Source organism: Carcharodon carcharias, chromosome 16 (assembly GCF_017639515.1).
Source record: "Carcharodon carcharias isolate sCarCar2 chromosome 16, sCarCar2.pri, whole genome shotgun sequence".
NCBI classification, from domain to species: Eukaryota; Metazoa; Chordata; class Chondrichthyes; order Lamniformes; family Lamnidae; genus Carcharodon; species Carcharodon carcharias.
Window position 1 is genome coordinate 14,252,543 of NC_054482.1, and position 19,237 is coordinate 14,271,779.

Genomic DNA, 19,237 nt, shown 5'->3' on the forward strand with positions numbered 1-19,237 from the left:
GGATTGTGCAACTGGCACAATCGAACATGTATTGAATGAATGCAGAAATTGCTGTTCTGATATGCAGTTCTGTTAAATATGTATTCATGTCTGATACCACAATCATTTAACTACAGTTTGTAGAATTTTCAGCTTCAGAATTGTGCATTTGTCAGTTGCTGTTAATAAACCAAAGTAGCATAATCTTGAAAGTGTTTATATAAGAATTATTTTTCTGTGGTCTGGCTTCTATTGTTAACGCACAAGTAATAATGTTGATATTGTATAATCTATTAATGTACTAAAACATGTGAAAGCTTGTGACTATTCCAACAAACTAAAATATATAATTGGGGAATATTAAAATTAAGTCTGCTTTACTGTAATAATTCAATCTTGGCATTTGCAGATGACTTGATCTCATGTTTATGGGTTACTTGACACAATCTGACTCACTTGGTTTTAGATCATAACTTTGTCAATAGGAGAGGTAGTGCAGGCAATCAGTTCAACTTTGTGCATGCAAGTGAGTTTTTTTAAAAAGGCAACTGAATTGACAACTTGTAAATTTTTGAAGTCTTAAATGCTTACGCATTTTTACTTTATCAGTCATAACTCTAGTCACATTTTCTGTAAGTGCAAAAATAGTGGCTGCTTTCATCCCTTCATTCATGTTTATCATAAATAATTGTGCATCCTTAAATAGTTTCAATGGGGAATATGCTGCTTGAAATTTGTGTATTTAAGTTTCGCATTATGCAATAGTATGCAAAATTACATCTCATATGGTCTGCATTTTTCCTCTCTTATTCACCTCCTGCAAGACTCCATTATGCAGATTATGGGCTAGCGCAGTGACTAATGCAATCATGCTTCTTGTCATTCCAGCTAACATGCCAGAGTGAACGAACTCTAAATTAGAAAATAGATTCTGAGGATATAAAATGCATTTCAAGTAAATAATAACCTCTTGGAGATGCATGAAAGCTTAAGTTGAAACTTAAACAATTTTAAAATTACAAATTGTTTCCCTTGTGAAATCCGAGGTAGCCTGAAACAATTGAAGCTTGATTGAGATTGATGTATTGAATCAGCTTCGAATCATGGTAAAGCAGTTAAGTCTGGCAATTCTTCTAATTATTGCATAAAATAGTCCGTCTCCGTTTTTCTGGGCAGCGGGAAACTGTATAACAATTTCCTTTTTTGTGAATATTAACACAGGGGTTTCATTTAAGAATGGCTAGGGTCATTTCTGCTGTTAATCTTTTTTTGTATTGTGCTTTTCTCTCAGGCATTCCAAATGTCATGCTTTCTATATCTGTTATGTCCGATGACTGCATTTGAACAAGATGGTCCTTTGCTTGGAAAGAAACCCAGCTGTATTAGGATCTGCTGATTTAAACATCCTAAAATAAACTTTGTAATATTTAGGAATTTGGAAAGCATTCCAGTCAGCTTCAAAACTGCCATGGGCTTTGTGTGTTAATCCTTATTTAACCTACCATGTCTCTGCTGACAGTCTGGAAACTTTCATCCCATTGTTGCTGTATAATTAAAGCATTATTCAGAATTGCAGGATAGCTTATTCCTCGATTTGCTTTTCTGAAAATTCTATCATTGTCCATGTTTGTACGCATGCAGCCCAGATAATCGTAATTTTAGGCGGAACAGCTTTCAGTAAATTGCAATGTGTTGGACATTTGTAGGTATGCTAGGTTTTAAAGAAATTGGTCTATGGACCATTTTGTCATCCTCTGACTGCATAGCTTCATGTACAAATAACACTAGCTCAAACCCTTTGTTATATTATTTTAAGAATAACATTTTGCTGTGTGGTAATCCATTAATTAGTAGGCTTCAGTCAACAAAGTGCTGATAAAGCAAAAACGGGCATTTCTATTTCAAAATCTTAGTACTTTGGTAGGAAGAATGCAAAGCAAAATAATGCTTAACTAGCAATAAACTTTTAAAACTCAAGGATCCTCATACATGAAACAAAAAGCAGACAGGTACAGCAAGTAATTAGGAAGGAAAATGGCTTGCAAAGGGGCTGGAGTACTGTGCATAGTTTTGGTCTCCTAAGGAAGGATGTAATTGGTACACTCTACTCCAGAGGGATGTGGAAGTTCTATCGTTGACTATGCTCAAGGCTGAGATTTTTGGACTCCAGGGGATCGAGGGAAATGGGGGTTGGGCAGGAAAGTGAAATTGAGTTCAAAAATCAGCCATGATCACTTTGAATGTTGGGCTGGCATGAGTGACTTTACAACCTGCTCCTATTTCTTATACTCAAATCAGAGTGATTGTTGCTTTCAAATAGCAATGGTTAGCAAGGCCTTAGGATGTCATCTTTGATTAAGGACCATTTTAGACCTTTTGTGGGAATGCATATCTGTGTTTTGTAGGTTTGCTTTTACTACATGAACAATTTCTCAAAGGGGAAAAGATATATTTCAAACTTTCCTAATACTGCACAAGTTTCAAGTACAGTAAGACATAAAATCTGCACTTCGCTACTCTGCAGCGTGCTGTGTTGCTGCTTTTAATATGCTACAATATGATCAGTCAGGACTAGAGTGTCTACTTGTGTAAAATATGAATATCTTTATCCAGGAGCAGTCAGTTCCAAGATCTAACCATATTGAATATGAGAAGTTGATTTGTTCAGCAAACCTCCAAATTGTATTTTTTTTCGTCTGCTAGTCATCTTAAACCCTGCTGCGTCTCTATAAATGTTTGTTTTGTAGTCTTACCCTTGGGGGTAAAAATTTCTTTCCTTTTACAGGTGCCCGCATCGGCACGTAGGTTGTACCGGGCAGCAGGAAAGTTCCTCAACACTAACAAATTTTGCACAAGATGAGCACTTTGAAGAAAAGGTTAGAAACTGTATTTAAAATTGCATTTTTAATAGATTTGTGATTGCATAGTAGGTTGTAATAACAGTAGAATACTTACAAACTCAAATGCTTGCTTGCTTTAAAGAAAAGAAGCCCAAGAGCTGCTTTTTTCCTATTTATAAGTCCATGTCTGCCAAACAGTTTTAAAAATCATAGTAAATGGGAGGGGGGAATCATATTGCAGACTCATTTTTCACAGCTGTAAATTATTTGCATGTGTAGTGCAGCTATATTATGCAAACCACAATTTGTTTAGCTTTATCTAACTGCATTCTCCTCCGAGCCACAGAGATATTTATTGTATGTTAATCTAGCCCAAGCAGGATGTGACTGGTGAATCTGCAGATGTGAAGCCTTCGGATGTCAATGGTCATGTAGATTCATTACTAGAAGACTGCACAAAAGCAAGCCATCAGGTATGTTACGACCAGGTGAGACAAGGGTGGTGGGGGATTGAAGGGCTTCCTTCTTTTCCTTCTCCTTGTTTAACCGCAACAGGGTTTTTGTGGGTTATACTTGCCAGTGGTTATACTTGCCAGTTCAGTGTGTACTTAACTTATTACATGCTGTGATCTATAAAGAACTAGTCTGACAGATTTTCTTGAGCTGAACAAAGTAAGGGGCTAGTTTAATATAGTAAACAAGGACCTGAGTACAATATAAAAATACTTCTGATTTCTGCAACACACATACTCAAACCACACACACAAATATAGATTACAGAGTAGGGAAGGATAAATTTGGCCAAATTACAGTTCATAAAAAAGATAAACAAAGGTCATAGTTTGTAGCTTGCTGCCTTGTCCGGCTACAGATAGGATTCAAGGGCCTTATTCTCAGCGTTGAGGCAGTTTAAAGTTGTAGCTGGTATTTTCTTCTGGAGACACTGCTGTAAAATTGAAGTCTCTCTTTAAGTTCTGTGTCTTTATTGCTGCAGTAGACGGTGAAATTTAGTAGAAACGGCTCAGTCTTTAGATCGGAGAGCGAGAGCTTTCCTTCACTCATCTGCTGCTGATGTTCTACCTCAAACATGTGCTTCAAACAATCTTGGTCATGTGATTTCTCTCTAACTTCCAGTATTTAAAAAAAAAATTGTATTTTCTGTTGATAGTTCTCCAGACGAGCTAATAGAGTTATTTTAGTAAAAAAAAGCTTGATTTTTTTGCCAAGCAATTAACCTTTTGAAGGTTCATTTTCCATTGTTGAACGTTGTGGATGCCTCCGTAGATACCCTTGATAAGGCAGAAAAAGGGTTGTGTATAAATCCCCAGCGAAGCTCATGTCTGTAATGGAATTTGTAGACTTGTTGTCTTTGTGGGGATGTAATTAGATTAGATTCAGCTATCTTGCTGTAGTTTTGAAATCATTTTTGTCTATCTCAAAGAAAATCTCTTTTTAAAAGTCCCAATATTTAGCAAAAGCACATCTTAACAGGGAAGATGTAGCCAATTGTGATTTTCTATCCTAACCTTAATAATAACCTGGAATTGTTAGCTCTGTACATTCATTATAAATTACTCACTATTTTTAAGGTTGAAATTCAGTTGCTTTGAAAGCAAAGAATTGATTTAGCCAGGCATTTGTACCACCTGTTAGTTCCTAGCTTCTTGTCTGTCTGACAGGAGTAATTATGCCACCAGCCATGTGAAATATCTGCAGAAGCCAATTTTGTCCTGCAGCTTGAAGGAGATCATGAGAAATAGGGGAGGGAATAAAAATGACTACTGACGTTGATACAGTTCTAGAGTGGAACATGCTGTAACAAGCAGTTGCATTGTATTCTGAACATTCTGACCAGAAGGAAGTAAATGATATCCTATTAAATTCCTTCTGTAAAATTTATATTGGGAGCAGATACAAATTGTTTTCATAATGTTATGAGAATATTTTGTTAGTAAAATATTAAACACTTAGCATGATGATCACTACTTTCAGATTGCAAAAGGTATACTCATTAACCGCATTCCTTTGACAATGAACGACCAGTAATGAGCTACTGTCTCCATCTCGTAGGATCAAACAGTTGAGTCCAGCAGACTGTCGGCTTGAGTTCCTTGGTAACAGTCTCTTAGGTTTAAAAACAATTTTACTGTTTTTTAAATTTCATACCAATTATTTTATTAAGCTCTTTGGTATCATGACAAATTTCACACTCCTCCTCCTGAAGGCACTCTTGTTTTGTATTCCATAGCCATCCTTGGACTCTTTTGTAGCTTGTACAAAAGCCCATTATTCGCACACAAGCCTCAGCAGCTAATGGGAGGCAGTTTGGCGACTGTAGGGAACCTCAGTTGGTAACAATCTGGTCATCACCCAGCAACAGCTCATCCGAGAAGTTTGAGGATTCGCTGTGCCATTGGGGAGCCAGTATAAATAAATTAATTTTGAAAAATGTAGGACACACTAATTATACAACTACAGATATTAATGAACTGAAGGTTACTGGATGGCATGATAAATTTGTATTCAGTCCTTTAACTTCTGTGACCCAAGTTGAAAGCAGCCTGCACTTGAGGTAGTGTTCTGTGGTTATCACAGTCTTGTGTGAAATTAGATTGGACAATTTCCATTCTGTTTCCCAGTAGAAGTAAGGTACAAAACTGACCATAATTTGGTGCATAGTGGCATTTTCATTAAGGTCACAAGGATGGTTGGTATGTGAAATGAAAAAAAACTTGCACAAATGCATTAAAGAGAGGGGTCTTCTAGGGTGAGGGCTAATTAGAGGGAGTTTTTAGTCTGCATCGGGGAACTGCTATACTTGAGCAGGGAGTGAGAGATGGTAGGGGCTGCAAACAAAAGCCTATATTTCACTAGAGTTGAGGATTGAGATGAGAATTTCAAATTTAAGTTTTGTAACACAGCCAGCATAGTGGGTGGGAGATAATGGTCTGATGGTTCTTCACATGGGACAGGGCACAGGCAACCTTTTCCTATTTCAATAATCCTGTTTGCTAATAGTTGAGGCAGGCCATTCCATTTGAGGCTGCTGCCCATATACTAACTTGCACCAAGTACTATTCACCCATTTTCCCCTGTGCTTACTGACCTACATTGGCTCTCAGTTAAGTCCAGTCTCTTTTTTAAAAAAATACCCATCCTTGTTTTCAAATCTTTCCAAAGCCTTAATTTTTGATTGATTACGCTCTTGTGAAACACCTTGGGATGTTTTGCTATGTTAACAGTTGTTGTGGTACCAATGACATAGGTAGAACTAGGAAGGAGGTTGTGCAAAGTCAGTATGAAAGGCTAGGTACCAAATTAAGAAGCAGAACCTCAAAGGTAATAATCTCTGGATTATTACCTGAGCCATGTGCAAATTGGCATAGGGCAAATAAGATTAGAGATCAAATGTGTGGCTCAAAGACTGGTGTGGGAGAAATGGATTCTGGTTTGTGGGGCACTGGCATCAGTTTTGGGGAAAATGGGGGCTGTACCATTGGGATGGTTTGTACCTGAATTGTGCTGGGATGAGTATCCTCGCAAATTGTGTAACTAGGGAAATAGAGAGGCTTTTAAGCTGATCAAGAAGGGTGAGGGATCAAGCTTGGGTAGAGGTAGCAATTCAAGCTGTAGAGTGAAGACAGGAGAGCAAAATAGTAATATGAGAAATGCGGTTCAGAGAATGGCAGGAAGGGACAGAAAAAAAACCTGAGAATATATCAACAGTCAAGCCTAGATGTTGCAAAGGTAACAAAAAGACAAAGCTGAAGGCACTCTATCTGAATGCACGTAGTATTCATAACAGTAAATGAATTGATGGCCCACATTGAAGTAAATAAATATGACATAGCAATTACGGAGACTTGGCTGCAGGACGACAAAGATCGGGTCCTTAATATTGAGGGATACATGACATTCAAGAAGAATAGGAAGCTAGGTAAAGGTCGAGGAGTAGCACTGTTAATCCAAGAGGGCAGTGGTACAATTGTTAGAGATGACCTTGGTTCAGGAGATCAGGATGTAGATTTGGTTTGGGTGGAGATGAGGAATAGTAGAGGAAAAAAGTTATTAGTGGGAGTGGTCTACAGCACCCCCCTCCCCCCAACAGTACCATAGTGTAGGTGAAAATCTTATGTGCTTGTGATAAAGGGATGGCAATAATCATGGGTGATTTTAATCTACACACAAACTGGAAAAATCAGATTGGCAGTAGTAGCCTGGATGAGGGGTTCTTAGAATGCTTTCAGAATCACACACAATCATAGAATCACAGTGCAGAAGAGACCCTTCGGCCCATCAAGTCTGCATCGACACGAGAGAAACACCTGACCTACTTACCTAATCCCACTTACCAGCACTTGGACTTGAATGTTATGAAGTGCCAAGTGCTCATCCAGGTACTTCTTAAAGGATGTGAGGCAACCCGCCTCCACCACCCTCCCAGGCAGTGCATTCCAGACCGTCACCATCCTCTGGGTTAAAAAAAAGGTTTCCCTCACATTCCCCCATTAAACCTCCTGCTCCCCACCTTGAACTTATGCCCCCTTGTGACTGACCCTTCAACTAAGGGGAACAACTGTTCTCTATCCATCCTGTCCATGCCCCTCATAATCTTGTCGCCCCTCAGTCTTCTCTGCTCCAACGAAAACAACCCAAGTCTATGCAGCCTCTCTTCATAACTTAAATGTTTCATCCCAGGCAACATCCTGGTGAATCTCCTCTGCACCCCGTCCAGTGCAGTTTCAAGAGAGTTTCTTAGAGCAGCATGTTCTGGAACCAACCAGAGAGAGCAGGTTATATTAGATTTGGTATTGTGTAACATGACAGGATTAATTAATGACCTCGGAGTAAAGCATCCCTAGGTACCAGCAACCACAGTATGATTGAATTTTGCATCCACTTTGAAAGGGAGAAGAGTGGGTTTAAGACCCGTATCTTAAACTTGAATAATGGCAACTATATGAGGATGTAAGCTGAGCTAGCTGAAGTGAACTGGGAAACTAGGCTAGAGTACAGCTCAATAGGAAAGCAGTGGCAGTCATTTAAGGGGAAATTTCAGAGTATTCAGGCTAAGTACGTTTCTACTATAAAGAGAAATTCTAAGGGGAGGACCCACCATCTGTGGTTAACTAGAGATGTTAAGGAAAACCTCAAATTTAAGGAAAAAGCATACAATTCCGCAAAGATGAGTGGCAGGTCAGGTGATTGGACAGAATATAAAGAACCACAGAATGACTAAAAGGTCAATCTGGAGAAAGAAGTTAGAGTATGAGAGGAAGCTAGCTAGAAATGTAAAAACAGATAGAGTTTCTGCAAGTACTTAAAAAGGAAAACATTAAGGAAAGTGAGTGTTGGCCCTCTAGAGAGTGAGAGTAGAGAGTTAATCATAGATAATAAGGAAATAACAGAAGAAATGAACAAATGTTTTGCTCTGTGTTCACTGTAGAGGAAACAAAGACATTGCAGTAATAGCTGCAAATCAGGAGGTGAACGGGAGAAAGGAACTTGGTGAAATTGAAATCACTAGGGAAATGGTACTGAGCAAATTGATGGAGCTGCAGGATGACAAGTCTCCGGGTCCCGATGGACTACACCCTAGGGTCTTAAAAGAGGTGGTTAATGCGGTAGTTGATGCGCTGGTGTGAATTTTCCCCTATTTAAAAAGGGAGGGAGGCAGCAAACAGGAAACTATCGGCCAGTTAGCTTGACGTCTGTCGTGGGGAAGTTATTAGAATTGATCATTAAAGAGGTTATAACTGGGCACTTAGAAGAGCTCAAGGCAATGGGGAAGAGAAGCATTGTTTTGTGAAAGGAAAATCGTGTTTAACCATTTATTGGAGAGTGGATAAAGGGGAGCCTGTAGGCATACTGTACTTGGATTTCCAGAAGGCATTTGATAAGGTGCCACATCAAAGATTATTTTGGAAAATAAAAGCATATGGTGTGGTGGGTAACATATTAGAATGGATAGAAGATTGGCTGGCAGAAAACAGAGTATGTATAAATGGGTCTTTTTCTGATTGTCAGGATGTGATGTGTGACGTCCCACAGGGGCCTTTACTGGGCCCTCAACTTTTTATGATTTACATCAATGACTTAGATGAGGGAAGTGAAGACATGGTAGCTAAATTTGCAGATGACACAAAGATAAGTAGGAAAGTATGCTGTGAAAAGGACATGAGGTTGCAGATGGATATAAATAAATTAAGTGGGCAAAGATCTGGCAAATGGAGTTTAATGTGGGAAAATGTGAAATTGTTCACTTTGGCAGGAAGAACAAAAAAAGCAGAGTATTACTTAAATGGAGAATAGCTGCATAATTCTGAGGTGCAGAGGGATCTAGGTGTTCTAGTACATGAATCACAAAAAGTTAGTATGCAGGTACAACAAGTAATTAAGACTAATGAAATGCTATCCTTTATTATGAGAGGGATTGGACATAAAAGTAAGGATGTTATTCCTCAACTATACAGGGTCTTGGTAAGACCACTTCGAATACGGTATGCAGTTTTGGACTCCTTATTTAAGGAAGGATGTAAATGCACTGGAGGTGGTTCAAAGGAGGTTTACTGGATTGATACCTGGAATGAGTGGGTTGTCTTATGAGGAAGGGTTGGACAGACTGGGCTTGTTTCCATTTACAAAGTGGATGTTGAAAGGATGTTTCCTCTTATGGGCGAGTCCAGAACTGGGGGCATTGTTTTAAAATTAGGGGTCACTCTTAGGACAGAGATGAGAAATTTTTTGAGTGTTGTGCAACTTTGGAATTCTCTGCCTCAGAAGGTGGTGTGGGGGGGTGGTGGGGTAATTGAATATTTTGAAGACAGAGGTAGATAGATTCTTGTTAGGCAAGGGAATCAAAGGTTATCAGGGTTAGATGGGAATGTGGAAATCGAAACACAAGATGATCATCCATGATCTGTTGAATGGCGGAACAGGCTCAAGGGACCGAATAGTCTACTCCTGTTCCTATTTCTTATGTTTTTAACATTGCTATAAAAACACAAGTTGCAGAAAGAACATTTTAAGTTGTTTTGCTATTCTGGGAGGAGAAAAGCTTTCAAAATGGAAAGCTTCAGATCGCCAATCTTCAAATGGTGGTTCATCTTTACAAATATTATCTTTAAAATGCCAGATGAACTGCCATATTTTGCAAACTTCACAGTTTAATTGCCATAGCAGCTGAAATGCATTTCCAAGGCAGGAGAAGTTTGTTATAAGCTTGGATTTCACAATTGGCAGTAAAGGAACACCACTCGCATTTTACCTTGCTGAAGTTGCACATGCAGTTGCATGCATTTGTCAATGTGGGTTTCCTCTATTCTGCCATCTTTTCAGCATGGCACCCTCTTAGAACTACCTTAGAGGCTAGAGAAAGAAACAAACAGCCTGATTTGAAGCATTTTCACCAAGACACAGAGCCCATAACAGGAAGTGTAAAGCGTGAAATATAGGGCTGAAACTTCTGAGCTCTAGGGCAATGGAACTGGGGTTCCCCAAAGATGGGCTGGGACCCCCGCCCCCACCAGAAGTTTCCAGGTCAGGATTGGACGACTTTGCTCGAGGCCCCTGACTGGCTGACGACCCCGCCCACCCCCCAGCAACTGAAAGCCTCAGGAGCGCACTGCCCTGCATAGTGTTCTCCTAGCCTGAGTTGGAAGATCCAGTGAGACAGGTTTGAAAAAGTTTGAAGGTAAGTAGGAATGGAGTGGCAATCTGATTTCCATTCTGTGCAAGTTCAGGCCTCTAAATGTAACTGGCGTACAGAACGTGAAACACAGACTAAGAAATAAAGATTGAATTGAAGGAGAGAGCGATAGAGATTGTTGGAGATTTACATTTTCATCACTAATTTTCATTTGAGGAATGAGATTCCACCCGTAATTAATTTGTCAAAGCTAGGAGGATTGTTCAGTAGTTATCACTTAATATGCAGTTTTAAAAGCTCTTTTTCTGCTGTTTTTAGTGGAGAACTGGGCACATATAGCAAGTTTGTGCTGTTGTAGTTATTTCAACGGGAGGACTGCAACAGCCTACCCTGTGAAGAAGCAGGGTATCTTTGACAGCTGCTTTCAGATTTCTGCCGTTAACTGCCTGATGGATAGAAACTTCTGTATGATTTATCCCTCCAATAAAAGTGCGGACTAATGGCCTGACTGTTGTTAATATAAAATTTGAGACATTGTATTGTTAATCAGAATTATAAGTGAAATCTGATACCGCATGACAGTTATGCAACGAATGCACTGAAGAAAATGCCATGCATGCATTGTATCCACATCAGGCTCCTAATTAAACACTTGCATATTAAAATAATATTTTACCTTTTAACATGAACCTTTCTTTATGCAGCATGTGAATTCTGAACAGTCTGATTTTCCTGAACCTGGACTGGAGCCTTCTATAGGATTGGAGGAACCTGCTTCTAGTATAGCTGCTAGTACTGATAACATTTCCAGTTCGACTACCTCAGAGAACTCATCATTCTTGCAGAATAGGCAAGTGTTGCGCTGTAAATTATCATGTGTTTACTCCGAATGCAGGACTGGCTGCACTGGAACCACCTTGTTTACAACTGCTATCCATAAATATAACATTTGACACTACAATAGATATGACATAGTAAGAGCTGTTTAAATGTGATGTAGATCACAAATCAAGTAGCTATTTGGAGTGTAAATTTTAAAATAAAAGCATTTTTCATAAAGCTGTTTTTTTTTTGCCAGGTTTTCATATAATTATTTATTATTTGATGCCACATTTCAATCAATGATCTGGTCTGACTTCCATTTGATCACTTCCCTTTAAAAGTTTGAATAACCAACATAACGTGAAGTTTCCTCTCAATGTCTTAAAGGATTGCCATGTTATCAGTGAATTAAAGCTGTTGATGTTTCTTCGCAAAATACAAACATGCCAGTATGATCTAATGATCAAGGCTATGAGAAGCAATCAGAATGAAAGCAAAAATCTTTACCTCAATTTTTTTAAAAACTGAGTTTGGTTTACTTAGCTGATACTATTTTTAACGGCTTTGATTCAGCTCAGTATATAATTTTTTTTTTGTTTTAGTTTTCCTATTTAGAATAGTCCATTGATTGGAGGAAAGTTCCTTTTTGAGTGAAGCAATATGTTAAACAGTATCATTATTTCTTTCCCTTAGTGCAATAGAAAATTCCAGTGATGATATTCCTGTATTAAGCTATGAGCAGTCAAAAGCTGACTGTGATGCTGGAGGGAAAAGTGAGGCTATTCCTCAAAGCAAGCCCCCCTCCTATGTTAGCCTACCTGAAGGGTGAGTATTAAATGAGCATCAATTTTCTCTGTTGTGCTGGATCTACAGTATCTAATTGCTTTCATGCTCTGCTTGCTTCTCATTATTCTAAGCACAAGTTCAGTGTTGCAAAAGAAAATATTTATTTGGCTAGGATATTTTTGGCATTCAGTATGGTGCATTTAGAGAACTATTTTTTACTTGTAGTCCTCCGGAGAAACCTAGTGATGGTGGGAAAACCTCTTCAAATGGCAAAGGGGAAACACCTGAATCTGAGCTTTCCGAAATTCCAAAGACAATCTTGCCTGAAGCTGATGAACAGAAGCCAGCAATAGAGAGAACTTCTAACGCCTCACAGGACTTGCTGATTGAAGAGCCAGCAGAAGTAAGTACTATCGCTGCCTGACAAAATGACTGATACCGTTTTCTTTTGTAATGTTTCTCCATTTCCCAGTCTTTGGAGCCGTTCAAATGCTTTGAGTGCTCCTTGCTGTCTTACTTGAAAATATTGTTGTACAATGTAGAACATCTACAAAGCACTTGAGATATTTAATGGCAGCTGGAAATGTACCCAGAGCTCCCTGAAATTGCTTCATGACAGTGCGCTTATACTTTTAACAGCTGCTTTGGGAAGATGAGCAAAACAGCCAATGCTGGCAATTATGTTCCAACTTCAACAGTAAAAATTTACCAATATTAAATAAATGAAGGCTGAGTGAAATAAGGTTATAAATTAAAATATTTGATTGAAGAAAATAATTATGTTTTTAATGCTTTGCCTTGGAGAGAGTCTGTAATATAGTCAGACTTAGGTAATTAATCTGTGAGCAAACAATAATGAAGAAAATTATTCAAGTTTTCAACTTCTAAGAAACAAAGAGTAGAGGGTAGAGTTTCTGCTTAAGTGCAATCAGTGATTCCAGTGCAAATGCAGTCTAAAATTTCAACCTTTTTTTGAGAAGTGTCCACCTCTGATCCAAAGTCTCTACTCAAACTTTTTTTGCATGTCACCGAAAGCAAAATCTACTCGGAGCCAGTGGAACCAGGCATCGTTTTAAAACACCCATCTTAAAAGAAACAAATTTGCTTTAAAAAATATTCTGATAGTTTTGGGAGTGGTAACTGGGTAAAGATTGGTTATACAACTGAAAATGGGTTTATCTCCCAAAATAAGCATTTAAATCCATGTCCATTTGACACCTTCAGGTAACCCTGTTTTAAATTACTGAAAATGACTTAAAAATCTACTAAACCTATTTTCTAGTCAGGTTGAGATACAGAGGTGAGTTTCTTAATAAATTAAAATAATAATTTGAATCCTTCCTGTTGAGTGTTTGGGCCCAAGAGCACCACAGGCTTTGGAGCTTTCTTGAATGTCTGCAAACAAGTGCAATGAATGGGAACTCCCAATGGTAATGATTCACTTTGGAGGAGTGGCAGGTTTTGTTGGTGAGGCCTACGTCTGTCCAGTGTTTTCAAAACTATTGCATAATTTTGCAAAAACTTATGTTGCTGTAAATTGAATTTATACTTAAAATTCCTCCATCTTTGGCACTAGTTACACCAATGTCAAGGGCTTGAGAGGCTGTATGGCCTACTCGTTGGTGCGTACCCCCACCACCTTCACCGTTTGTTGGGGGGACAGAGTAAGGTTGCAACTTGTGGGAGAGTATTTTGTTCTCTTCAATTCATGGAATTTTTGACTAAACATTACTCCACCCTCAGTATCTTAATTTCATGAGCCACAGCAGCATTTTGTAAAGAATTGACCATCTAGTGTATGTAGGCTTAGGGGAAGGTGCACTAAAGTACTAAATGCTATTTAATTATCCTACATGGCCAACTACATTTAGCATTCTTGTCTTTGCAACAGTAAATCATATTTACTATCAATATCAAGTATTAACAGCATTTTAAATTCAGGCCTGAATTAACTAAACTATTTTCTTTGGGCTATGTAGGATACTGAAGTTTCAAAAACAGTAGATGCTGGAGACTCTTCTTCTGTGATTCCACCCAAGGATTCAGGAGACATTCCCTCATTTGATGAATGGAAAAAGAAAGTTATGGAAGAGGAGAAAGAGAAAAGTAAGCATTGGAAACTTGCTGGTCATTAAGAAATCTGTTTGAGACTGCCTGAGGAAATAGAAACCTATAAAAGCACAAGACCAAAAGAGACAGCAGTCCCATCTGTCTAGCCTCACTGCTCAATCACTCACTCACGTATCTATCGGATTCTGGTTTTTTTTCCACAATATGCACTTCAGTACGCCCAATGCAATTGATTCTACACTTACGCCACTTTAAAGTAGTTTCTGCACTTCCCCTTTTCTAACACTTCTCTGGCTTGTTTAACATATAACATCCCACATGGTATAAGTCTTGATTTGTTTGCAGATCCTAGAAAGTGGGAATTACATTGATATTTAAAGATAGGAAACATATTGGATTATTTTTGTATTTGTACAATTCTGTACCTTGGTATTTTAATGGTGGGTTTAAATTTTTGAGTCACTGATTTCCTGGCAGATATAGAAATTAAGGAGTCACTGAACTGGACCAAGGGGATGGAAAAGTGACAGTAACTTGGGTTTAGGACTAATACAAGAACAATTTTGGTAATGTAAATTACTTTCTTTCAGGCCAATCATTGCATACCTCTACTGGTGCCCTCCATTCTGCTAAAAAGCTTCAGAAAAACTTCAATAACTATGCCTCCGTAGAGTGTGGAGCCAAAATTCTGTCTGCTAATCCTGAAGCAAAGGTATTATATTTTCCTTCAAGAGCATTTTTAATTAAAATGAGCATGCTTTCTGCAGGTCGTATGTTATATCCTATTATGCTTCATTCGTTGTGTCACTTTGGCGTGTTTCTGATTCTAAGGGCAGGATCTTCCGGTCCCGCTGAAGTCACTGGACTTTTGGCTGGCTTGTCCCGTTTTCCGGCCCCACCCCAGTCACAGCAGGGCCAGAAAATTGTGGCCTAAGACTAAAAGCACAGACCTCTCTGCGTGGTACTGCTCTTGACAGGGGTAGCTATTAACAGCTTAAATTTATATAGCTGTTTTTAAGTTTAAAAAAAAATCCCAAAGTACTTCCCAGATAAGAATAATGCGCTGAGCAAGAAAAGAAACTTAAAAGGGTGACCAAAACCTGGCTGAACATAAAGCTTGAGACCTCTAAAGGAGAGAGAGGTTGGGAGCTTTTGGGAGAAAATTTGATAGTAGAATCTCTGTTCCTGTAAGTGCTGTTGCCAGTGGTGAAGTGAAGAGTTGGGGGGGGCCTGTTATTGGGTTACTGGGAACAAAATTTGGGCGGGGAATTTAGGTCTGGAGGAAACTGCAGAGATAAGGTGGGATGAAGAAGCGGTACAGATTAAAGACTAGGTTTTTACATTCAATGAGAGTGAACAGTGAGCCAATGTAGATCGATGAGGACCTGGGTGATGGGCAAGCAGGACTTGGCCAGGTTTCGGCTGAGTTGGAATTTATGGAGGAAAGTAGGTCGACAAGTAGAACTTGCTATCAAAATAAGGGTGGGGCAAATTGCACTGGCAATTATTTCTGGGTAAATGGCATAGCAATGTTAGGTGAGGGGCAGATGCATGTGTTAGATGTAAATATCCAGGTGTTTTCTGGTCTGTACCATTAACTTAGCTCCTCTTCTTCCCCCCCCCCACCATCGTTTACAGTTTCAATCTGATGCAAGTTGCATTCAAGTCTGATGGTCCACTTGATCCAAATTTAGTGCTAAGTATTGCATTTTCAAGTTACCAAATGGTTCTTCTCAATTTTGACTGTGTGACATCCACGTCAAATTGATGGTATTCAGTAACATTACTGTTTTGTGTCCTGACATAACTGGATGGCACAGTGGGTTACAGCACACTACCTTGACCTTTTTTGGACACTTGGCTTCTAAGGAGTCCAGACTGAAATGTTGGGCGACTGGGTAATAGGTGAAATGGGTTTGTGTAAGTGTTGATCCAGTTTATCACCAATGTTAAGTCTCAGTACTTTCACTGGCAAGGCAATGAAGATGTAGGAAATTAAAAAAGAACGTCACATTGATGCAGAGAAAGATTCCCATTCGAGGTTGGAGGTTAAGATGTGGATTGAGTTGTGTAATTTGCTCTACAATATAGCAAGTACTTTGGGATGTTTTATTACGTTAAAGGTGCTATTAAGTGTAAGTTGCTGTGTTGTAGCTGTTCTGGAAATGTTTATTGATGCTGAGCACCAAAATTGTTCAGCTCCCTAATGCTGCCTCCTGATCATAAACATTCACTAGTTATAAAGAATGGATGACGTGCAAAACTTCAAACCTCTGCCTTCTCTTAGTGCTTTTTGTTATTAAAATATCGCTTTAGCAATATGTTAATAGTGAGCATCTGCACTCTGTTATCTACCAGTGTGAAAAGTTAGGTACTTACGGTGCTGTTAAAATTTTACCTTGCAGAGCAATTCCGCAATTTTGATGGAAAATATGGACTTGTACATGTTAAACCCATGCAGCGCCAAAATTTGGTAAGTTCAAATTCGTGATGTATGAAAGGAAGCAACGTGAAGACTCACTAATTTGTAAAAATGCTATGTACTTCGAAATTATACAAGGCAGGTGTTGACGATGCATTGTTCTGACTTTTTGACACGGGTTATCCACTATTACAGTTGAACAAAAAAACAACAAAAGAATGGCTCTTGGTTTTTTTTAAGTTTTTATTACAGCTGAATTGCATTCTTCTCCACAGGTTTGTAATAGAATTATGTGAACCAATCCAAGTCCGACAGCTTGACATTGCAAACTTTGAGTTATTTTCCTCCACACCAAAGGACTTCCTAGTTTCTATCAGTGACAGGTATGTTTTATTTTAAGTTGGAAATATTGTGCAAAAGATTTGTAAACTTTGTAATGATCAGTGCATCGCAGCTGTTGGCCACCAAAATATTGTACAACAGCCCTGCTTCTGGGTTAGTAAAATTCAACTAGAGCCCATTACCTACTGGCACACAATATGTGGCTGATCTGCTACTGTTCATTTTGCCCCTCTACAGAAGTTGAATTTTACCGTTGCCATTTTTAAGCTGTGGTTAATACTTACTTTTAAATGGTTTTCTGAATGACTCACTCCCATTTTTTTTTTGTCCATGTTTATGTGCAGGTTTCCCACCAATAAATGGGTTAAGCTTGGAACATTCCATGCTCTGGATGAGAGAACTGTGCAAAGCTTTCCTTTAGATGAGCAAATGTATGCCAAGTATGTCAAGGTGAGAAATACATTTGTCAAAATGGGAGTGGAAAATGTGAATTGCATTTTACTAGTCCTTCAAAGTCTACTCTGGCTTAAATTGTTAATGTTTTTTTGGTAGTTAATATTTTCTTTTCATGAATTTGTGGCAGTATTGTGACCTGCATTATCTGCTAGATGCGCAAATGGTGTCCATGTTAAGCTTTGCTGTAATGTACTCAAACTGGAAGGCACTGCTTATAATCCTGAATGTTGCACGTAAATATTTGGCTTAAACGGTTGTGTTCACTGCTGTATCATGTGCTACCAGTTCCTGTCATACAAGCACAGTGCATCCAGAAGGAACCCCAGTATAATCATATTTCTGTCTGGTTTTGACTAAATATAGAAATACTTGGTTTAAAAAGAAGAACCTTAGCTGATCTTGGAGAATCTGGCAAGTTTGCATTGCTGTTGAAGCCTCTGGGAACTTGCAGCATGAACCATTCCTCTTGAAAGGCATTGTAAAAGCAGCTTAGATTTTATTCAATTTTGTAGGACTGCTAAGTCCATATTCTTAGTCATTTACATTAGTGCTTAGAGACTAAAATTTTGAAGTAACTTTATGCCAAAATTATCTAGGATTTACAGCCCTACACTCCAGACTATGTTGGAGAGACTTGCACACATCAGGCAAGTCAGAGACCTGAAAATGGTCAATGAAGATTGATTGAGATTAGAGATTAAATGTAACTAGCACAATGCATGTAAATTTATAAATTGAACATTTTCAGTGGAAGCTATTGTCTGGAAGCTATTGAAGCCAAAATTTCAAATGCTCATTGACCTATTTAAAAGCGCATTTTAAACTACAGACATACCACCAGAGGGAGCTGTACAGCAGCTCATCACCTTAGTTTGTTCATTAAAAGCATTACATTTCTCGGACAGCATTTGTATATCAATCAAAGCAATAGCAATTTTCCTCAAGATGGAAAATTATCATTGGATTATTTTCAAAACTACCAACAAAACTTAAAATTTTACCTGGGGAAGTCAGTAGGCTATAATTCATGGTTTGATTGAAGTTTCTTGTATCATGACTGGCTTAATTTGTTTCATTAAAATATGGAATATCATAAATATATTTTGTAAAGCCAAGCTCTCTTATGATTGCATTTTGATGGCAGCAATCATGAATCGATTCATTTATAATTTTTTATTGCCTTCCCTGAAGTGCAGACTTCTGAGCATTTATGATAGTCTTTGCTTAATCAAAAGATGTACTTTTTGTACAACTAGACTAGTACTTTGCTTGTTTCCCCCCCCCCCCCCCCTCCATGAAATGGGGCACTCCAATATCATACACTGATTTCCTTGTCAACTCAGCAAGGCTGCCTTGGTGAACAGACAGGAGGCTTGAGTGTTAATTGATTTGGATTTGCAATCTGCTGGCTTGGAGCCTCTTTTGCGGTCGTAGTGGCTCAAAAATGATCTCACAGCACAAAGACTTCTTTTATAGGTGAAAGCGAATACTTTCAGGTACTGTGCTGTCACTTCGTAAATGGCTGGAGATCTTTTGAAATTACTGAAACATTGCTGATTTAAGATCAATTGGAAATTAGTATGATGTAGTATATGCAAGGCTTGAGACATTCTGTAATCCTTAAAATTAGCAGAATTGCAGTTTCACAAATCTTCAAAATATTCCACAGAACTGCTTTTAAATGTTTCAGTAATTTCACTGTTCCATTTTTCTAAATATCTGGATAAAGATTTTGCCGCTTATTTTGGCATTTCTTTCGGGCCATTCTTTAGAGCACAATATTTGGAGGCAGTCTTTACCTTGGAAAAATTTGAGAATAATCGTACTGTGTGAGCTGGTAGCATGTAGTGATCTATCTTGACTGTTACTACT

General features: G+C 38.5%; 1 protein-coding gene across 3 annotated transcripts in view; it reads left to right on the forward strand.

Annotated features, from left to right (window-relative positions):
* Window positions 1-19,237, forward strand: part of suco (SUN domain containing ossification factor) — a 70,891-nt gene that overhangs the window by 21,792 nt on the left and 29,862 nt on the right. For all 3 annotated transcript variants that reach the window (XR_005945496.1, XM_041208342.1, XM_041208343.1), the window contains exons 2-11: window positions 2,765-2,855; window positions 3,191-3,292; window positions 11,172-11,317; window positions 11,983-12,114; window positions 12,301-12,478; window positions 14,055-14,181; window positions 14,736-14,857; window positions 16,551-16,618; window positions 16,843-16,950; window positions 17,254-17,359. Coding sequence is in view for 2 of the 3 variants with exons in the window: in XM_041208342.1 (XP_041064276.1) it covers window positions 2,765-2,855; window positions 3,191-3,292; window positions 11,172-11,317; window positions 11,983-12,114; window positions 12,301-12,478; window positions 14,055-14,181; window positions 14,736-14,857; window positions 16,551-16,618; window positions 16,843-16,950; window positions 17,254-17,359 (1,180 nt within the window). In the remaining variant the exon portion in view is untranslated. The remainder of the gene's footprint in view (window positions 1-2,764; window positions 2,856-3,190; window positions 3,293-11,171; window positions 11,318-11,982; window positions 12,115-12,300; window positions 12,479-14,054; window positions 14,182-14,735; window positions 14,858-16,550; window positions 16,619-16,842; window positions 16,951-17,253; window positions 17,360-19,237) is intronic.